This window comes from Heptranchias perlo, chromosome 26 (assembly GCF_035084215.1).
Source record: "Heptranchias perlo isolate sHepPer1 chromosome 26, sHepPer1.hap1, whole genome shotgun sequence".
Classification (NCBI taxonomy): Eukaryota; Metazoa; Chordata; class Chondrichthyes; order Hexanchiformes; family Hexanchidae; genus Heptranchias; species Heptranchias perlo.
The window spans coordinates 41,589,277-41,609,472 of NC_090350.1; the positions used below are offsets into that span (position 1 = coordinate 41,589,277).

Here is a 20,196-nt window from a genome sequence, read left to right on the forward strand (position 1 = left end):
CAAGGCGATTCACAGGAGCGATTATCAAACAAAATTTGACACCGAGCCACATCAGGAGGTGTTAAGACAGATGACCCAAAGCTTGGTCAAAGAGGAAGGTTTTAAGGAGCGTCTTAAAGGAGAAGTAGAGCGGTTTAGGGAGGGACTTTGAGAGCCTAGGTAGCTGGAGGTACGGCCACCAACAGGGGAGCGATGAAATATTATGCGGGCAAACACGACAGCCGTTTTGTGCACAAGGTCCCACAAACAGCAAATGAGATGAATGAGCAGTTAATCTGTTTTTGGTGGTGTTGGTGAGGGATGAATATTGGCCCAGGACACCTGGAGAACTCCCAGCTCTACAAATAATGCCATGGGATCATTTAATGTCCATCTGAACAGACAGGTGGGGTTCTTCATCTCTGTCAGTGCAGCGCTCCCTCAGTACTGCACTGAAGTGTCAGTCAAGATTATGTACTCAAGTGTCTGGAGTGGGGCTTAAACCCACAACCTTCTGACAATAACTGGGCACAATGCCAAGAGTAGACAAAGATGATGACGTACCGGGTGGAGTATGCTGGCGTGTTTGGACAAATGTTCTGGAGTTTGATTGGATTACAAATGGGGAAGATGGGGTTTGGGGGGGTGATTTTCACTGAGCTTTATCGCCTCGGGGTTGGTGCGTCTGCATGATATAGAATAGGGCCCGTGATTGGGTTAATTGTCCATTGCCTGTTCTCCTTACTGACCTTATACAAGGGACTAATCTACAGGCAGTGACAAGATTAAGGAGGAGACACGATTCAAACTTTAAAATGGTGCAGTCAACGTTGTGTTTGTGCACAGGTAATTCATGGAAAACCAAAGCACATATAAACTAAAGAAGCCATGAACTAAATCTTACCTTAATAAATAATTCTTGGGGTTACCAAATTATGAATTATGAATGAACTGGTTCAGTAATTAGCCATTTAGTTGAAGCATTCAAAAAGGAATTGTATTCCAATTCAGCAGGGAGTAGAGCAACATGAATTCTGAGTAGGATAATGGTCAGATTAGAACCTGAAACAGGAGCTGTATGTATTTTAATTATTGAACTGTGTGAAAAGTTTGGCGTTTAAATTCATTCCTGGTTCAATCCAGAATTCTAAGTTGCCGTTTAAGGCACTCGTGACATTCTATGGGTCAATGGCAACAGTAATATCCTGATTTCCAACACCACCACATCGTTGTGACCCACACACAGTAGTGCAAGGTGACAGAAAAGACACACGGCTGGAATTGTAAGGTTATTCTCAGGTGAAGAATAATGTCTGCAGTTTAGATCCAGGAGCCCGCAGACTAGTAGCGGGATTTTCCCCTTTGCCAACCGATCAGTCTCCACACACTCAGCTCCCTGACCTGCAGCACGATCATCCCACTTCCTGATCACTCCATCAGGGAACATTTGACAAGAGCTCGGAATCCTGGAGTCTCCGAAATGCTCTGCCGATTGTTTATTTGCGTGTTGCTGCATCTCCCGTTCCCCTGTGGGAATGTGAACGGAGGACACCCCTCCAGGGCCATTAACTTCCGCTGCATTTGTATTTTATGCATTTACTACATGGCAGCCTGTAATTAACCCCAATATATTTCTTGATAGATTTGCAGTAAAACACTCACATTTATATAGAAGAAAGAAAAAATTTGCACTGTTGGAATGTAGGAAACGCAGCAGCCAATTTGCGCACAGCAAGATCCCACACACAGCAATGTGATAATAACCAGATAATCTGTTTTAGTGCTGTTGGTTGAGAGGTAAATATTGGCCAGTACACCAGGGAGAACTCCCCTGCCATGGAATCTTTTACGTCCACCTGAGGGGGCAGACGGGGCCTCGGTTTCACATCTCATCCAAAAGATGGCACTTCCAACAGTGCAGCACTCCCTCAGCACTGCACTAGAATGTCAGCCTGGATTTTATGCTCAAGTCCCTGGAGTGGGACTATAACACCTCTCTCAGATGTCCCAAAATGCTTCACATACAATCATAGAATCATACAGCACAGAAGGAGGCCATTCGGCCCATCGTACCTGTGCCGGTTCTTTGAAAGAGCTATCCAATTAGTCCCACTTTCCTGCTCTTTCCTCATAGCCCTGCAAGTACATGTCCAATTCCCTTTTGAAAGTTATTATTGAATCTGCTTCCACCACCCTTTCAGGCAGTGCATTCCAGATCATAACAACTCGCTGCGTTAAAAAAAAATTCTCCTCACCTTCCCTGTGGTTCTTTTGCCAATTATCTTAAATCTGTGCCCTCTGGTTACCGACCCTTCTGCCACTGGAAACAGTTTCTCCTTATTTTATCCATCAAAACCCTTCCTAATTTTGAACTCACTTCCAAGTATTCTGTTCTGATGAAAGGTCATCGACCTGAAACTTTAACTCTGTTTCTCTCTCCACAGAAGCCTGACCTGCCGAGTGTTTTCCAGCATTTTCTGTTTTTATTTCAGATTTCCAGCATCCGCAGTATTTTGCTTTTGTCCAAATATCTAATATTCTATATACAAATTATCTGAACCCTCCAGTTTAGATTCCAGCCTGTAATTCACCCTTGTTCAATATATTAGGCTGCAATCTAATCAAGTGGTTCGAGTGGTTTTTATATAGAACAACAAATACCCAGGAGTGAGTTACAGGCTGGAATCTAATCAAGGAGATCGGCTGGTTTACGTGTACAATAACAGATACCCGGGAACGAGTTACAGGCTGGAATCTAATCAAGGGGTTTATATATAGAACAACAGATACCTGGGAACGAGTTACAGGCTGGAATCTAATTAATGGGCTCACGTGGTTTATACATAGAACAACAGATACCCAGATGTGAGACATGGGCTGTAATCTAAGCGAGGGGTTCGGGTGGTTTTTATATAAAACAGATACCCGGGACTGAGTTACAGGCTGGAATCTAATCAATGTCTATATAGACTATTGTATACTTAGGAGTGAGTTACAGATTGTTTTTTCTAGTCTTCAGCTATAAGTCAGATAGCTAAAAGTGAGATAAGATTGCAATCTATTTGGACTGTTAATTGACCCTCTGAGTTTGTAACCACCATTAAACTGCGAGATTGGTCACGAAATGACTCCCCAGTCCCTGATATTTTCTTTATGTACTGTTTAACTTTTGGGGATTTAATTGTTCTTTTTCTGAGGAGATTGCTCTGCATCGATGCTGACAAGTTGATATTACACCTTGTTGTACGACCTTCACTGGGGGGAAGCTTTAGGAATTCTGAATCTCATATCAATGACCTCGGGTTCTAATAAATACTGGACGCTGTGCTCTATACGAACCAACTGCAAACCAGCGTTATAGAACAGACACAGTCTGGGGAGAGCCGCTTGCTGGTAAGACTCTAATGCAAATCGTTCACCATTTGAACAAAATGGATGGCCTGGAAACTGTGAATAGGAAATTATCACAGGTGTTTTAAAACAACAGCAACTTGCATTTATATAGCACCTTTAACTTAGTAAAACATTCCGAGGTGCTTCACAGGAGCGTAATCAGACAAAATTTGATACTGAGCCACATAAAGAGATATGACAGAGGTAGGTTTTAAGGAGCATCTTAAAAGGAGAGAGGGGCGGAGAGGTTTAGGGAGGGAATTCCAGAGCTTAGGCCCTAGGCAGCTGAAGGCACGGCCGCCAATGGTGGAGCGATTAAAATCGGGGATGTGCAAGAGGCCAGAATTGGAGGAGCGCAGAGATCTCGGAGGGTTGTAGGGCTGGAGGAGGTTACAGAGATAGGGAGGGGGCGAAGCCATGGAGGGATTCATACACAAGGACCCGGAGCCAATGCAGGTCAGCGAGCACAGGGGTGATGGGTGAGCGGGATTTGGCACGAGTTAGGACGCGGGCAGCAAAGTTTTGGATGAGCTCAAGTTTACGGAGGGTGGAAGATGGGAGGCCGGCCAGGACAGCATTGGAACAGTCCAGTCTAGAGGTAACAAAAGGCATGGATGCATATCAAGAATATGTTCTGTGGGTAACTACTTATCATTAAAGGGGCAGCCTCTTCATGAGAGGTGGATCTGGCATTTTTCCATCGTGTTATTTGCAAATGAAAAAAATCTTTTTTTCATGAATCGGGTCCCTTTAGCAGCACTTCCTCCTGGCATTACCAGCTCTTCCCTAAACTGTGACCAATATTCTCAGGCTCCTCTTCTGGATGCACTGATTTGTGTTGGGGGTATCCTCCTACCAGTACCTCACCTATTCATTGCATGTGCGCCCATACAGAGTGCCACTGGGCTATTCGTCCACGATGGTTTCACAAGCCGAGTCCGATCCTATCCTCATCTGGATTTGCCGGCAAGGTTTGCTGGACAGGACAGTCAGGAAGAGGAACCTTGGCTGATTCTCTCCCTGGCCCAGTGATGTTGAGCCAGCTCTCGTGCCCAACCGAAGACCAGCTGGCAGTACAGACTGTGCTCAAACCTGCGACCTCCTTGGTCAGTTATGTGGCACATTTCAGCACTCGGTGAGCCCTCAGGGAGTCATCATCTCTTTCGAATACAAGGCAGACCCAGAGCAAGAGAAAATTGACTAAACTCATGACAAGCAATACATTATGCACTCTAATTCAAACAGGTTACAAAGGGATCAATTTAACAAATGGTTTTCATTGACTGATGGGATGTAAATAAAAATTATCCGTTAATGTCTTATTTACGTAGAAAAATGCAAATTAACAGCTTCCTCTGACAGACTAACAATTGCAGCCCTTTGTATTTTATTGTTTATTAAATTTTGCTGAACTTATTTCTGTCTGCAAGGATCGCCCGGCTACAAATTAAATCCACCAGTCACCACAAATACAACGATGGGATTTCCAAGTTGGGTAATTACAATACGGGTCACATGTAGTGAGTCACCTCATCGAACTCCGAGACACAACAGACCAAACTCTTCATTCTCTCTGATGCAGTAACGTACTGCAGTCTGACAAGTGCCATTGGGCTGTTGCCAACTATGGTTTCTCCAGTGGTTGTAGGGTTGCCAACTTTGGTTGAACGTATTCCTGGAGGTTTCATCACATGACCTCCCATCTCCCACCACCCCACCTCCATCATTGGTCTATCAACACATCCTCAACCTCAGTCAAACAACTCTTCCCCACCACCCTCCCCCCTTCCAATGTTTTTGCTTATAAGTGAAAGTGTTCAAAGAAAATTTTTAAAAAGCAAATAATATTTTTTTAATACCTGGATGATTTTTCTCCCTGGGGGGCTTTTGCTCACAACAACGTCCTGGATATCAATCTTCAATTCCTGGAGACTCCAGGGCAATCCTGGAGGGTTGGCAACCCTAATCCTGGACCAACCCCACATTGCTAAGAACTACCACACAAAGAAACTTGGACCCGATCACACACAAAAATAACAAAATGCATTGTGTCAGAGAGACTCATGGCATCTGAACAAATTTACTGGACAAAGTATTCAAATTAATTTCCCTGTGTACAAATTACATTTTTTTTGTTTTTCTTTTTTTTTGTAAATGTAGAAAAACAGTAATATATACAGTGCAAAAAACAAAAACGCACACACACACAAACTACTTGAAGGTTTCTATCTTTAAACAATCTAAATGGCGAGGTCAGTTTGTAAAACAAAATGGGATTTCAAGCCTGTGCTTAGTTCCTCATTGCCAGCATCGAGTTGATGTCCCAAATGAGATTTCGTAGCTGGTCCATAATGTGCTTCAGTTCTTGGTTCTTCTGATGTAGTTTCTAGGAGAGCACAGAACAGAATGTTTAGGAACAGGAAAGGCTGTCAGTCTCTATCTCAGCCCTGTGTTTTCACCATATTTCACAGTCTTTCAGATGAGACGTTAAACCCAGGCCCCGTCTCGAGTGGACATAAAAGATCCCATGCTGCTAAACAAAGATGACATGGGGAGTCCTGGCCAATATTTATCCCTCAACCAACATCACCAAAACAGATCAGGTCATTATCACATTGCAGTTTGTGGGATCTTGCTGTGCGCAAATTGGCTGCCACGTCTCCTACATTACAACAGTGACTACACTTCAAAAGTGCTTCATTGACTGAAACGCTTTGAGATGTCCTGAGGTCGTGAAAGGCGCTATATAAATGCAAGTGCTTTCTTGCTTTGCGCCCATTGTACTCTTGAAAAACGGGCGCAACGCATGCCAATTTCTGCCCCCTTTTGGGCAAGGCAAGAAAGTTTCCCCCGCACCACACAATCAATCCAACCCTCTGATCGGCTGTTTTGTACACCACGATACGTCAGACGCCCCTAGGAGCCACTGACCACATGATGCACTGCTTCAGTCTAATGAACGTACCCAGATGCACCAACAGTTGGATCTAGTAACATTTGGCAATTTATTTTCCACAATGATGATTCCACTGACCTTTTTACTAATTATTTGCAGTTTGCTTCCAGACATGAATTAGCCAGTAATTGGGGAGCTAGCTGGCCCAGGTCCATATAGCACAAGAGTCCTTGGCATTTAAGGAGGCACTAAATTAATGAGCAACCTTTTACATAAATTATATAAGTCCAACATGAGTGGGTATCGTGCACAGACACAAAAATAATGACATTTAAGAGAGACCAAGAACATAACATGACCTGCTGTGATTTTAACGCTTGTAATACTGCAGGCATATGAATAAGGCAACATTTCACTGCTGCTCCCAGCTCAACCTAGAGTCAATCTGTACCTAATTGTTGATCTGAATATAGAATTCTGATGGACAAAAATCTTTCCCATACTGTAGAATTCCAATGGACCAAAGTCCTTCCTGTTCATTCCCATTGTATAGAATTCCAATGGATCAAACCCACTCCCAAATCTGTAGAATTCCAATGGACCAACGTCATAGAATGATACAGCACAGAAGACGGTCATTCGGCCCATCGTGCCTGTGCCGGCTCTTTGAAACAGCTATCCAATTAGTCCCACTCCGCTGCCCTTTCTCCATAGCCCTGCAAATTTTTCCTCTTCAAGTATTTATCCAATTCCCTTTTGAAAGTTATTATTGAATCTGCTTCCACCGCCCTTTCAGGCAGCGCATTCCAGATCACAACTTGCTGCGTTAAAAAAAATAAATTCTCCTCATCTCACCTCTGGTTCTTTTGCCAATTACCTTAAATCTGTGTCCTCTGGTTACCGACCCTCCTGCCACTGGCAACAGTTTCTCCTTATTTACTCTATCAAAGCCCCTCATGATTTTGAACACCTCTATTAAATCTCCCCTTAACTTTCTCTGCTCCAAGGGGAACAACCCCAGCTTCTCCAGTCTCTCCACGTAACACATCCTTCCCATTCACTCCCATTGTATTGAATTCCAATAGATCAAACCCAATCCCAACCTGTAGAATCCTAATGGACCAAACCCACTCCCATTGAATAGAATCCCAGCAGACCAGAGTAAATAAAAGTTGGACTAGCAGCAGTTCATCCTAAACCTCATACCAGGGCCGTCCATCTCTGGTAGGTTCTGTTAATTTCTTAGTTATTTTTTTAATCTCTTATTTGAATTTCTTTCCTCTCCAGGTTTCATTGTTTGTTTCTCTTCCTTCACTTGTCCTACTCCCCATTGCTGCGATCTCCCCAGTCTGTGATGAATCATTAATAACTTTCAAAAGGGAATTGGATTATAACTTCAAAGAAAAAAAAAGTTAGAGGGCTGCGGGGAAAGAGCAGGGGAGTGGGACTAATTGGATCGCTTTTTCAAGGAGCCGGCATATGCACGATGGGCCGAATTGCATCCTTCTGTGCTGTAACAAACTGTGATACTATGAAGAGGGGACCAGCTGTTGCTTCCACTGTTATATTATGAGGTAATACCTACTAGAAAGGCTGGCTATGCTTAAAGTAGATAGGTCAGCTGGTCTGGATGGGATGCATCCTAGATTACCGAAGGAAGTACGGGTGGAATCTGCAGAGGTACTGGCCATAATCTTCCAATCCTCCTTAGATACGGGGGTGGTGCCAGAGGACTGGGGAATTGCAAAATTTGTTCAAAAAAGGGTGTAAGGATAAACCCAGCAACTACAGTTGTACTCAATGCCTCTAGTTCAGCCTCGGTGGTGGGGAAACTTTTAGAAACGATAATCCAGGACAAAATTAAGAGTCACTTGGACAAGTGTGGATTAATAAAGGAAAGCCAGCACGGATTTATTAAAGGCAAATCATGTTTAACTAACTTGATTTAGTTTTTTGATGTGATAACAGAGAGGGTTGATGAGGGCAATGCAGCTGATGTGGTGTATTTGGACTTTCAAAAGGCGTTTGATAAAGTGCCACATAATAGGCTTGTCAGCAAAATTTAAGCCCATGGAACAAAAAGGGCAGTGGCAGTATGGATATAAAATTGGCTAAGTGACAGGAAACATAGAGTGGTGGTGAACGTTTGTTTTTTGTGCTGGAGGAAGGTGTACAGTGGTGTTCCCCAGGGGTCGGTACTAGGACCACTGCTTTTTTTAAAATATATTTTAATGTCTTGGACTTGGGTGTGCAGGGCACAATTTCAAAATTTGCAGATGACACAAAACTTGGAAGTGTAGTAAACAGTGAGGACTTCAAGAGGTCACAGACAGGCTGGCGGAATGGGCGGACACGTGGCAGATGAAATTTAAGGCAGAGAAATGAGAAGTGATGCATTTTGGTAGGAAGAGCAAGGAGAGGCAACATAAACTAAATGGTACAATTCTAAAGGGGGTGCAGGAACAGAGAAATCTGGGGGGATATGTGCACAAATTTTTGAAGGTGGCAGGACAGGTTGAGAAAGTGGTTAAAAAAGCATACGGGATCCTGGGCTTTATAAATAGAGGCATAGAGTACAAAAGCAGGGAAGTTATGTTGAACCTTTTATAAAACACTGGTTCGGCCACAACTGGAGTATTATGTCCAATTCTGGGCACCGCACTTTAGGAAGGATGTGAAGGCCTTAGAGAGGGTGCAGAAAAGATTTACTAGAATGGTTCCAGGGATGAGGGACTTCAGTTACGTGGATAGATTGGAGAAGCTGGGGTTGTTCTCCTTCGAGCAGAGAAGGTTGAGAGAAGATTTGATAGAAGTGTTCAAAATCATGACCGGTTTAGATAAAGTAAATAAAGAGAAACTGTTCCCATTGGCGGAAGTGTCGAGAACCAGAGGACACAGGTTTAAGGTGATTGGCAAAAGAACCAAAGGCAACATGAGGAAAAATTATTTCACGCAGCGAGTTGTTATGATCTGGAATGCGCTGCCTGAAAGGGTGGTGGAAGCAGATTCAATCGTGGCTTTCAAAAGGGAATTGGATAAATATTTAAGAGAAAACATTTTCAGGGCTACGGGGCAAGAGTGGGACCAACTGGATTGCTCTTACAAGAACTGGCACAGGTTCGATGGGCCGAATGGCCTCCTTCTGTGCTGTAACCATTCTATGATTTTATTCTGTATTTAAAACAGGCTTTACTATTACTTTAAAGAAAGAAAAAAAAAACTTGCATTTATATAGCACCTTTCACATCCTCAGGACATCCAAAAGTGCTTTACAGCCAATGAAGTACTTCTGAGGAAGAGTCACTGTTTGAATGTAGTTTGCAAAAGCCAATTTGCACACAGCAAGTTCCCACACACAGCAGTGAGATAAATGACCAGATAATCTGTTTTGGTGATGTTGGCTGAGGGGTAAAAGTTGGCCAGGACACCAGGGAGAACTCCCCTGCTCCTCTTCGAATAGTGCCAACCACCAATGGATCAACCATAATGATCTATCAGTTTGAGTAGGAGAATTGAGAGATATTCCCTTAACACCAGTGCTTGATCAATGGTGCAATTAAACAACCAGATTGGAATCTGTAGACTGTAAGCTGGGAGCTGATGAATGTAAAGCAGTTTGCAAACATAACTAATCTCAGTGTTTTCCTTTCTCATTCAATGCTGGATTATATAACACAAGAACACATCAGCTGCCAAATATATCACAATAAAATGCAATAAAATTACTGCTTATTATTTTATTCACAATCACAACATGGGGGAAGGAGGGAGTGCGGGGGGGGGAATTCCTCTCTCTAATGGCTGGTTGCTATTTCTGAAAAAGGCACTCAAAACCTAGACTGTCCAGTGAAAAAACTGAGCAGTTTGTGATTATTGCACGATTGTGGCTGTAGTTATTTCAATTAATGTACTGGAGCGATGAGGTTTGATGGACCGAAAGCCACTTTCTCATGAGCAAACTTCAAACAGTGAGTCAGACAGGGCCCAGAATTAAGAGTCTTTGAAAATCCCGCCACCCACTGGCTCAACTCAGGACTGCAACTCAAAGCACAATCAATCTGCACCTCACAGACAGCCCACAGCAACAACGAGAGAGCAGCTGCAAACATCACGGATCAGAATTCTAAATGGGACGGGGGGGGGGGGGGGGGGGGGGGGAGAATGGGGGAGGGAAGGAGGGAGGGTCTGGTTGTATGAACTGCAAGAATTCAGAGACCCGGAGTGAGACAGACAGACCCCCTTAACCACTCATTTACCCACCTCTTGATTTAACTCATCTTCTCTGTAACTCTATTCACCATTAGTTCAAGCTGCACTCTGAGCCCTGGCCTTTCACTCGACATTACACCCTCAATAATGTGTTTATTTAAAAGCAGAGCACTCAATGTGAGCAGGTTAGTCTCTATCTTTTAACGGTAAAGAACTTGCATTTCCATCACTCCTTTCACAATCTCACGACGTCCTCATGCGCCTGACAGCCAGTGAGGTAGTTTTGAGGTGCAGTCACTGTTTTAACGTAGGAAACGGGGCAGCCAATTTGCGCACAGCAAGATCCCACAAACAGCGATGAGATAATGACCAGATACTCTCTATTAGTGGTGTTGGTTGAGGGATAAATATTGGCCAGGGAAAACTCCCCTGCTCTTCTTCGAAATAGTACCTTGGGACTTTTTCACGTCCCCGAGAGGGCAGACGGGGCCTCGGTTTAAAGTCTCATCCGAAAGACGGCACCTCTAACGGTGCAGCACTCCCTCAAGTACTGCACCGGAGTGTCAGCCTAGATTTTGTGCTCAAGTCTCTGGAGTGGGGACTTGAACCCACAACCTTCTGACTCAGAGGTGAGAGAGAAACCCACCGAGCCACAGTTGACACCAGCTCGTTTATTATACTCCAGACAACTCATTTTGTTAGATGCTAACCAACTTTTTAAAAAGAAAATTAGAACATTCTCTATTTATGTGCAACTTATGAGTTACCTGGAGCTCCACAACGAGCAGTATTTAAACAGTGGCCTTAAAAGGGACAGGCCTCACAACTGTGCTCCAAACTCCCAGACTACTCCTGGGCAATGCCAGGGGTTATCCACTATTATTTTAAAAAATCTGGATGCAGTGCGTCTGAGGGGTTCCCGGGAAAGGGTCCTGCCCGAGATGATTTTACCACAAATGACCTACAGCACTTTTACAAGCGTGGCAGGGAAACAATTTAAAATCAGCAGTTGCGAGCGTGCCCATTTTACCTCGAGGATTTCCTGGCACTCCTTGTTTGCCAAACCACCAACATTCGGAAGATCCGAAGGTCTGAAGGGCTCTTCACCCACAAAAGGAATTAACTGCGGACAGAAAACACACAACAGCGTTTGAAAAGGAAGACAGGAACAGAAGGAGGCCGTTCAGCCCATCGAGCCTGCTCTGTCATTCAATTAGATCACGGCTGATTCGTACCTCAACTCCATTTAACCACCTTTGCTCCATATCCCTGAATACCCTTACCCAACAAAAATCCATCGATCTCAGTCTTCAAAGTTTCAATTGACCCACAGCCTTTCTGGGGGAGCAAGTTCCAGACTCCCATTACCCCTTTGTGTGAAGAAGTGCTTCCTGATTTCACTCCCAAATAGCCGAGCTCTAATTTTATTATGTTCGGGGCTCTCCCACCAGAGGAAAGTTTCTCTGTATCTACCCTACCAAATCCTTTAATCATTTTAAATACATTGATTGGATCACCCCATAATCTTCTAAACCTCAGGAAATACAAACCAAGTTTATGCAATCTGTCCTCATAATTTAACCCTTTAAACCGCTGTACCATTCTGAAATATTTGCACTGTACCCCCCTCCATGTCCAAGATGTCGTTCCTGAGACTGGGTGCCCAAACGTGCCTTTAGTTCAGTGATAATTATTATTTAATAATAATAATAAACAACGAGAGTTGCTTGCTAACTTCATTTCATTATGATTTCCTCGGTGCATTATTCGTACTGGGAAAGAAAACCAATAGAGACAGTTTTGTTTTGGTCGCTCGGTACCTCTGTCACTGAGACGTCAGCGACCCCGCACATCTCTCCACACTTATCGTAAAGCAACCGCAGCTTCTTGAAGAGCAGAGTGAGCTGGCGCAGATGCTCCTGGAGTTTGTTGTACCGCTCCTGGTACACTGTGTGATTCGGGGTCACGCCGTTTGGAAGCTGCGTAGAAACAAGAGGATTCGGGGGTGGGGGGGGGGGGGGGGGGGGAGATAGAGTGGGTACAGCAAGATTTAAATATTGTCATCATACAAACGGGGTCACTCCCATCAATCACCCTGATCCACTGCCCCTTGTCCCTCGATCTTACTCTTCCCAATAGCCCCCCCGCCCCTCCATCACAGACCGAGACTTCAGGTAAAACATAATGGATCAGGAAGCAGGAAAGTTTGCCGACAAGATATACAATTTTTCCCGGATTTATTTATTTTTCACCCAAATCTGGCCCTTGGAGAGGGTGCAGAGGAGATTTATTAGAATGGTACCAGGGATGAGGGACCTCAGTTACATGGGGAGACTGGAGGGGTTGGGGTTGTTCTCCTTAGAGCAGAGATGGTTAAGGGGAGATTTAATAGAGGTGTTCAAAATTATGAGGGCTTGTGACATACGGAGAAATTGTTTCCAGTGGCAGGAGGGTCGGTAACCAGAGGACACAGATTTAAGATAATTGGCAAAAGAACCAGAGGGGAGATGAGGAGCAGAATAATTTTTTTTTAAACACAGCAAGTTTTTATGACCTGGAATACACTGCCTGAAAGGGCGGTGGAAGCAGATTCAATAGTAACTTTCAAAAAGGAATTGGATAAATACTTGAAAAGGAAAAATTTGCAGGGCTATGGGGAAAGAGCAGGGGGAGTGGGACTAATTGGATAGCTCTTTCAAAGAGCCGGCACAGGCACGATGGGCCAAATGGCCTCCTTCTGTGCTGCAAGAGTCTACGAAAAAACTGAGGCACAGTCACCTCCTTGTCAATTCTGTGTCTAGTTTTGAACTTAGAAACTTGATTTTGAAACTTTTTTTTAAATTACGAGGGATTTTCCATGTTAAAAGGTGCTTTATAAGTTTTTGTTGAAAAGGATGAAAGCAGGTGATATTGTAACATCACCTCTCAATTAACCCAGCCCACTGTGTGCTGTAGGGGTTGGTTATATCCTGATGCTGTATTCAGTGATACAGGCTCGTGAAGCAGAATGTTTATAATCCATCTACAGTGTCCCTGTTAATCAACTTCCTGAGTTCAAAAATCTCTGTGGAGAGATACGTAGGGTTAACGTATCAGTTCTGATGAAGGGTCATCGACCTGAAACGTTAACTCTGTTTCTCTCTCTCTCCACGGATGCTGCCTGACCTGCTGAGTATTTCCAGCAATTTCTGCTTTTATTTTAAGTTAAATGTTCCCACATTCGCACCAGGAAGTAAAGGAACTGTCGTAACTGAGCTGTAACATTCTGCCTCAATCCAAAACAAAAAATCCACACAGCAAAGCAGAGATCCTTCTGCCTGGGGAGATTTCTTCCAGGAATTCTGTCTCTTTAGTTTAAAAGGTGGAATTAACCATCTCTTCCTGAACCAGATTTGCTGGACAATGAGAAATCTGAACTCGCCTGCTGCTCCTCAGTACAACTTTACAAAGTCTTTTTACTGCTCCCATTAACGACGAGGTTCAAATTCATGGGACATGCTCATTGTTCCTGATGCCAACTAACAGAATATTATCACTGAACAGTATAGTAACCCTGAGCTCTGCACCAAGCAGGCGGCTGAGGTTCGTCACAAAGAGCAACTGCATCCTCTGGTGGTCGGGGTGCAGTACTGCAACTCCTTAAAAAAAACACTAAGTGAGGGCAGATTGGAACATTCTGAAGCCTCTGCTGTGATTCTGTAACCAATTGTAAACAATTTTACAACACCAAGTTATAGTCCAGCAATTTTATTTTAAATTCACAAGCTTTCGGAGGCTTCCTCCTTCGTCAGGTGAACGATGTGACCAGTCACAGGGAGGTGAAAACACACCCTTTCATGTCCTGCTTCCCTTCTAATGGAGAATACATTTCACTTCTTCCCAGTACACGAACACACACACACACACACACACACACACACAGTCACACACACACACAGTCACACACACACACACAGTCACACACACACACACAGTCACACACACACACACAGTCACACACACACACACAGTCACACACACACACACAGTCACACACACACACACAGTCACACACACACACACAGTCACACACACACACACAGTCACACACACACACACACACACACACACACACACAGTCACACACAGTCACACACAGTCACACACAGTCACACACAGTCACACACAGTCACACACAGTCACACACACACACACAGTCACACACACACACACAGTCACACACACACACACAGTCACACACACACACACAGTCACACACACACACACAGTCACACACACACACAGTCACACACACACACAGTCACACACACACACAGTCACACACACACACAGTCACACACACACAGTCACACACACACACAGTCACACACACACACAGTCACACACACACACAGTCTCTCTCTCGTTTTCTGCCATACCATGTGATCAAAACTATCAATTCATCATGATTGTACCCACACCTTACACCAGGTTCACGATGGGTAGGGTAGTGTAGTGGTTGTGTTACTGGACTAGTAATCCAGAGAACAAGAGTTCAAATCCCACCATGGCAGTTTTGAGAATTTGAATTTGGTTTTAAAAAAAAAATCTGGAAATGACACTGGCCTTTTTCTGTAAATCTTTTCAGCCCAGCTGGTCTACGTCAGGGTTTATGCTCCACACGAGCCTCCTCCCACCCATCAGCATAGCCTTCTATTCCTTTCTCCCTCATGTGTTTATATAGCTTCCCTTTAAATGTAACTATGATATGCACCTCAAATACTCCTTGTGGTAGCGAGTTCCACATTCTCACCACTCTCTGGGTAAAGGGGATTCTCCTGAATTCTCTATTGGATTTATTAGTGACTATTTTATATTTATAACCTCTAGTTTTGGACTCCCCCACAAGTGGAAACATCTTCTCTACGTCTACCCTATCGAACTCCTTCATAATCTTAGACCTCGATCAGGTCACTCCTCAGCCTTCTTTCTCCGAGAGAAAAGAGCCCCAGTCATTCCTGGTATAACCTCTCACTTCTGGTATCATCCTTGTAAATCTTTTTTTGCACTTTCCCCAGTGCCTCTATATCCTTTTTATAATATGGAGACCAGAACTGTGCACAGTGCTCCCAGTGTGGTCTCACCAAGGTTCTATACACGTTTCCTACATTACAACAGTGACTACACTTCAAAAAGTACTTCACTGGCTGTAAAGCACTTTGCGACATCCTGAGGTTGTGAAAGTCACTATCAGAGCAAGTTCTTTCTATCTAATGTAACTTCTCTGCTTTTCAATTCTATCCCTCTAGAAAATGAACCCCAATGCTTGGTTTGCTTATTTTTTTTTAAAATGGGCTTATTATCCTGTGTCGCTACTTTTAATGATTTGTGTATCTGTTCCCCGAGATCCCTCTGCTACTCTACCCCATTTACACTCTTATTATCCAAGCAGTATGTGGCCTCCTCATTCTTCCTACCAAAATGTACCACCTCACTCTTATCTATGTTGAAATTCATTTGCCAATTACACGCCCATTCTGCAAGTTTATCAATGTCTTCTTGTATTTTGCCGCAATCTACCTCGGTATTAAATATACCCCCAGATTTGGTGTCACCCGCAACTTTTGAAATTGTACTTTGCCTCTTCCCTGCTGGCCTTATCTGCTCACGAGGGTTGGTCGGTCTCTCTCTCTCTCTGGTTTTCTCCCATACCATGGGATCAAGACTGCCAATTCATCATGATTGTACCCACCAGGTGATGAGCATTAAATTCACAAAAACGTAAGGTGGGCAGGGATGAGGCTGGTTACCTGTGTTGCCCGGAGCATGTGGAAGATGTCCATCGTACGAGCCACAATGTCCTGGACGGTTTCCTGGCCGACCTTGCAGAGGGTGACGCACGTGATCTCACGCAGGGCGCTCTGTGGCTGTTGCGGGGGGACTGGCTGAGCGGGATGGACGGGGGCGGCGGGTTGCGAGTGCAGGCCTGGAATCCGCGGCCCGGCCCCAGGTAGCGCCGTCATTGCCCGTCGAGGCAAACCTGCAGAAAACAAAGGGTTAACAGGAGAGGCTCGGAGTTTAGAAGGTTGAACGGGTGATCTGATCAAGGTGCTATAAAGAATGAAAGGATTCGATAGGGCAAATACAGAGAAACTATTTCCTCAAGAACAAGGGAACACACTCTTCAAATTAGAGCCGGGCCGTTCAAGAGTGAAATCAGGGTGCACTTTTTCACACAAAGGGTAGTGGAAATCTCTCTCCCCCAAAAGGCTGTGGACGCTGGGGTCAACTGAACTGTAAGACTGAGATCGATAGATTTTTGTTGGGTAAGGGGATCGAGGGATACGGAGCAACGGAGTTCCAGATTTTTACTATCCATTGGATGAAAAACCGCTTCCTGATTTCACTCCCCAACCGCCTGACTCTAATTTTAAAGATTATGCCCCCTTGTTCTGGATTCCCCCAGCAGAGGAAATAGTTCCTCTCTATCAATCCTATCGAATATCTTCATCATTTTAAATAATCCATTAGATGGCCCTTCAATCTTCTAAACTCAAGGGAACACAAGCCAGGTTTATGCAATCTGTCCTCATAATTTAATCCTTTCAAACCAGAACCCTTATGGAGATCAGCTTCAGCAACTCCAGCTGCGGAGGAAACACATGGCTGGTGATTTTTTGCGAGAAAATGTCTGTGCTGATGTCAGGCAAGGACGGATCAGGCTGGGCTGAGAGAGAGGTGACGAGGGAGAGGAAAGAAAATAGGAGGGAAAAAAGGAAAGAAACGGGGTGAGTGGAATAGAAGGAGCCATGAATATTTATAAAGCCACAAGAAAAGATATTTTGTGTTCGAAGGGGGTCAGTAAAATAATCCAGTTTTCTTGCCTCCTCTCCCGAGGCTCTATACGGTCTCAGTGGCCTAGGTCGAGTGAGAGGGGCTTTCCTGCTCCACATACCTCAGCATCACAACAGACTGCGCATTTACCCACGTGCGTGGAGGGCAAGCAGAGAAGAACTCGGGGGGCCGATTTCCCACTCCACGCCTTTTTAAATATTCCATTGTTTGGGATCCTTTCAAATTGCAAACACTCAGTAGCAGACGGTGCAGCGCCCCGCCCCCGCCGATAGAGAGCCGGGCTACTGGTGACTGACGGCTCTCACACGGGAGGAAACAATTCCAGAATCACGATTTAAGGTGAAACCCGGATTCGCGTTGGGAGAAACCCGAAGCCGACTCTAAAAATAAAAATAAAAATCAAACATTTAAATATTTGAAAGATTCGATTTGGGAAAAGGCTGGGAACGGCACTGAGAATTGGGAACGGCAGCGAGCAGGGTCAGGCTGCCCCTTGGAACAGGATGGAGACCGAGTCCCTCCAGGAGAGACTGAGACCAGGTCAATTTCACGGCTGGGGACAGCGGACACGTCAGTTTCAGCCGCCCGGACACATTGTAACAAACATGTAACAAACATCGCGAACGCAGTGAAACCAACATTCGAAACATTCCGACACAATGTTGCGAACGGTGTAATCGCGCCGCTACAATGTATCACAGCACGTCCGGCGCATCGTCCCCCCCTAAAAACCCCCCACTCTCTGTGAAGCCCCTTCCACCTGTTTAAATTCACAATTAAATAATTAGATTCGAGAAACGATCGACTGCACGAAATGAATCGGTAACGTTGCCACCAACGAAACAGAACCAATCTTTTGTCTGCTAAAGTTAAAATGTTATTTTATATCTTTTTTTGAAAAAACCACACACGGATTAGGTGGAGAGGGAAATCGCGCCGCCTCCTCCTCCTCCTCCTCCTCCTCCCTCCCTACCTAAATCAAACCCTTTACCTCTTTAAGCTTCAAGTGCAAACCCGCCAGCTTCCCCCGCTCGCTCTCGAACCTTTCTTACGTAAAATAGAAACTTTCAATATTGTAACAGGAAGCGGTCTTGTTGTTTAGGAACCAATCAGAGATGGAGAGTAGGTGACTTCACTTCCGTACTTGGAGCGTTCCTGAGTGAGTGTTGGGCCATTCATTACACACTTTTTTTCTTTCAATTTTTTTTTGTGTATTAGGCCCCCCTTTTATAAGAAGGGGGGGTGGGGTGTGCTTAAATACTAAAACCAAACAAACCAAAACCAAGTGTTCAAATTAAAATTTTATTCTCCTCGTCCAGGATGCACTCCAGCCCCTGCGGTGCCCACCGGTCGCGGAAAGCCTCGAGCGTACCGGCAGACACCGCGTGCTCCATCTCCAGGGCCACCCGGGCGCGGAGCATTCCGCGGAAGAGAGGCAGACAGGCCGAGCGACCGCCCCCACGGACCACGATCATCCTAGACCTGTGGATGGCCACCTTGGACAGGCCCAGGAGCAGGCCCACGAGAACGTCCACCGACCTGCCCGCCCCCCTCCTCACCGGGCGGCCAAAGATCAGGAGCGTGGGACTGAAATGCAGCCAGAACTTGAGGAGCAGCCCCTTCAAATAATGGAATATGGGCTGCAGTCTCACACACCCAGTGTACAGATGGAACACGGACTCCTCCAGGCCGCAGAAATCACAAGCGGCCTGGGTGTCCGTGAAATGGCGTAACCGCCGGTTGCACGCGACTGCTCCGTGCAACACCCTCCACCCCAGATCCCCAAAGTAACACGGGAGGATCCCTGTATAGAGAGCCTCCCACTGGGGACCCCCGTCTCTGTTAGAGGCACATCCGACGTTACAGAACCGTCTCTCCATCGGTCGAATGTGCTGAGCCAGTCAGGAACAAAGAATGAGTCCAGTAACCAGTGAATTATATTTTTCACATCTTGACAGTAGAGTGAATTCGGCGAGGGTACAACAGTCACTAACCATCACTGTTTGATACACAGCCCAACCCATCAAGAACCAGTTAATACAGTTACGAGGAGGGGTATTGACTGGTACACTTACTAACACATCCCACTGCATTTCATGTTGGGATGGGGGAAGATCTTTGAGCCAAACACCTGGAACCAGAGACAAAAACTGATGTGAAAGGGTCATCCCCTTTAAAACTTTCCTTCTCTTCCATGAAAATACTGGGAATCTTACAACACCAGGTTATAGTCCAACAAATTTATTTTAAAATCACAAGCTTTCGGAGATAATCTCCGAAAGCTTGTGATTTTAAAATAAATTTGTTGGACTATAACCTGGTGTTGTAAGATTCCTTACATTTGTCCACCCCAGTCCATCACCGGCATCTCCACATCATGAAAATACTGATGTAGGTTTGGGTACAATTCCATGAGCATCAGACAATATCAGCTCCTGAACTAAATGGCCATTCTTAAAGTGTGACCCCAGATAGTGGGCTATTCATATACGAAGGGCATCACAGCAGACCTTGATCTGGTCACCAACGACACCCAACTCGAACTCACCACCACCTCTCCCAACCCCTCCACTGCTTCTGTGTTGGACTGCTTATCAGAAATCCAGTCCTGGATGATGCTATTCCAATGCTCTCCTGACTGGCCTCCCATCTTCCACCCTCCATAAACTTGAGCTCATCCAAAACTCTGCTGCCCGTATCCTAACTCACACCAAGTCCCGTTCACCCATCACCCCCTGTGCTCGCTGACCTACATTAACTCCCGGTCACTGAATGCTTCAATGATAAACATCTCATCCTTGTGTTCAAATCCCTCCATACCCTCACCCCCTCCTTCTCTCTAACCTCCTCCAGGCCTGCAACCCTCCATAACTCTGCACTCCTCC

At 45.0% G+C, this 20,196-nt stretch overlaps 1 protein-coding gene across 2 annotated transcripts; it reads right to left on the bottom strand.

The window, feature by feature from the left end:
• Positions 1-4,751: 4,751 nt before the first annotated feature.
• LOC137342734 (mediator of RNA polymerase II transcription subunit 30-like) lies at positions 4,752-18,387 on the bottom strand. 2 transcript variants are annotated; one of them, XM_068006892.1, is made up of 5 exons: positions 18,303-18,387; positions 16,267-16,496; positions 12,298-12,456; positions 11,508-11,600; positions 4,752-5,758 (listed from the first exon to the last, which is right to left on the bottom strand). In XM_068006892.1, the coding sequence occupies exons 2-5, from the start codon at positions 16,477-16,479 to the stop codon at positions 5,663-5,665; spliced, it is 561 nt and encodes a 186-aa protein (XP_067862993.1). In that variant the 5' UTR covers positions 16,480-16,496; positions 18,303-18,387; the 3' UTR covers positions 4,752-5,662. The 2 variants fall into 2 exon arrangements, with proteins under 2 accessions (XP_067862993.1, XP_067862994.1); XM_068006893.1 differs by lacking the exon at positions 18,303-18,387 and adding an exon at positions 17,412-17,645.
• Positions 18,388-20,196: the final 1,809 nt, after the last annotated feature.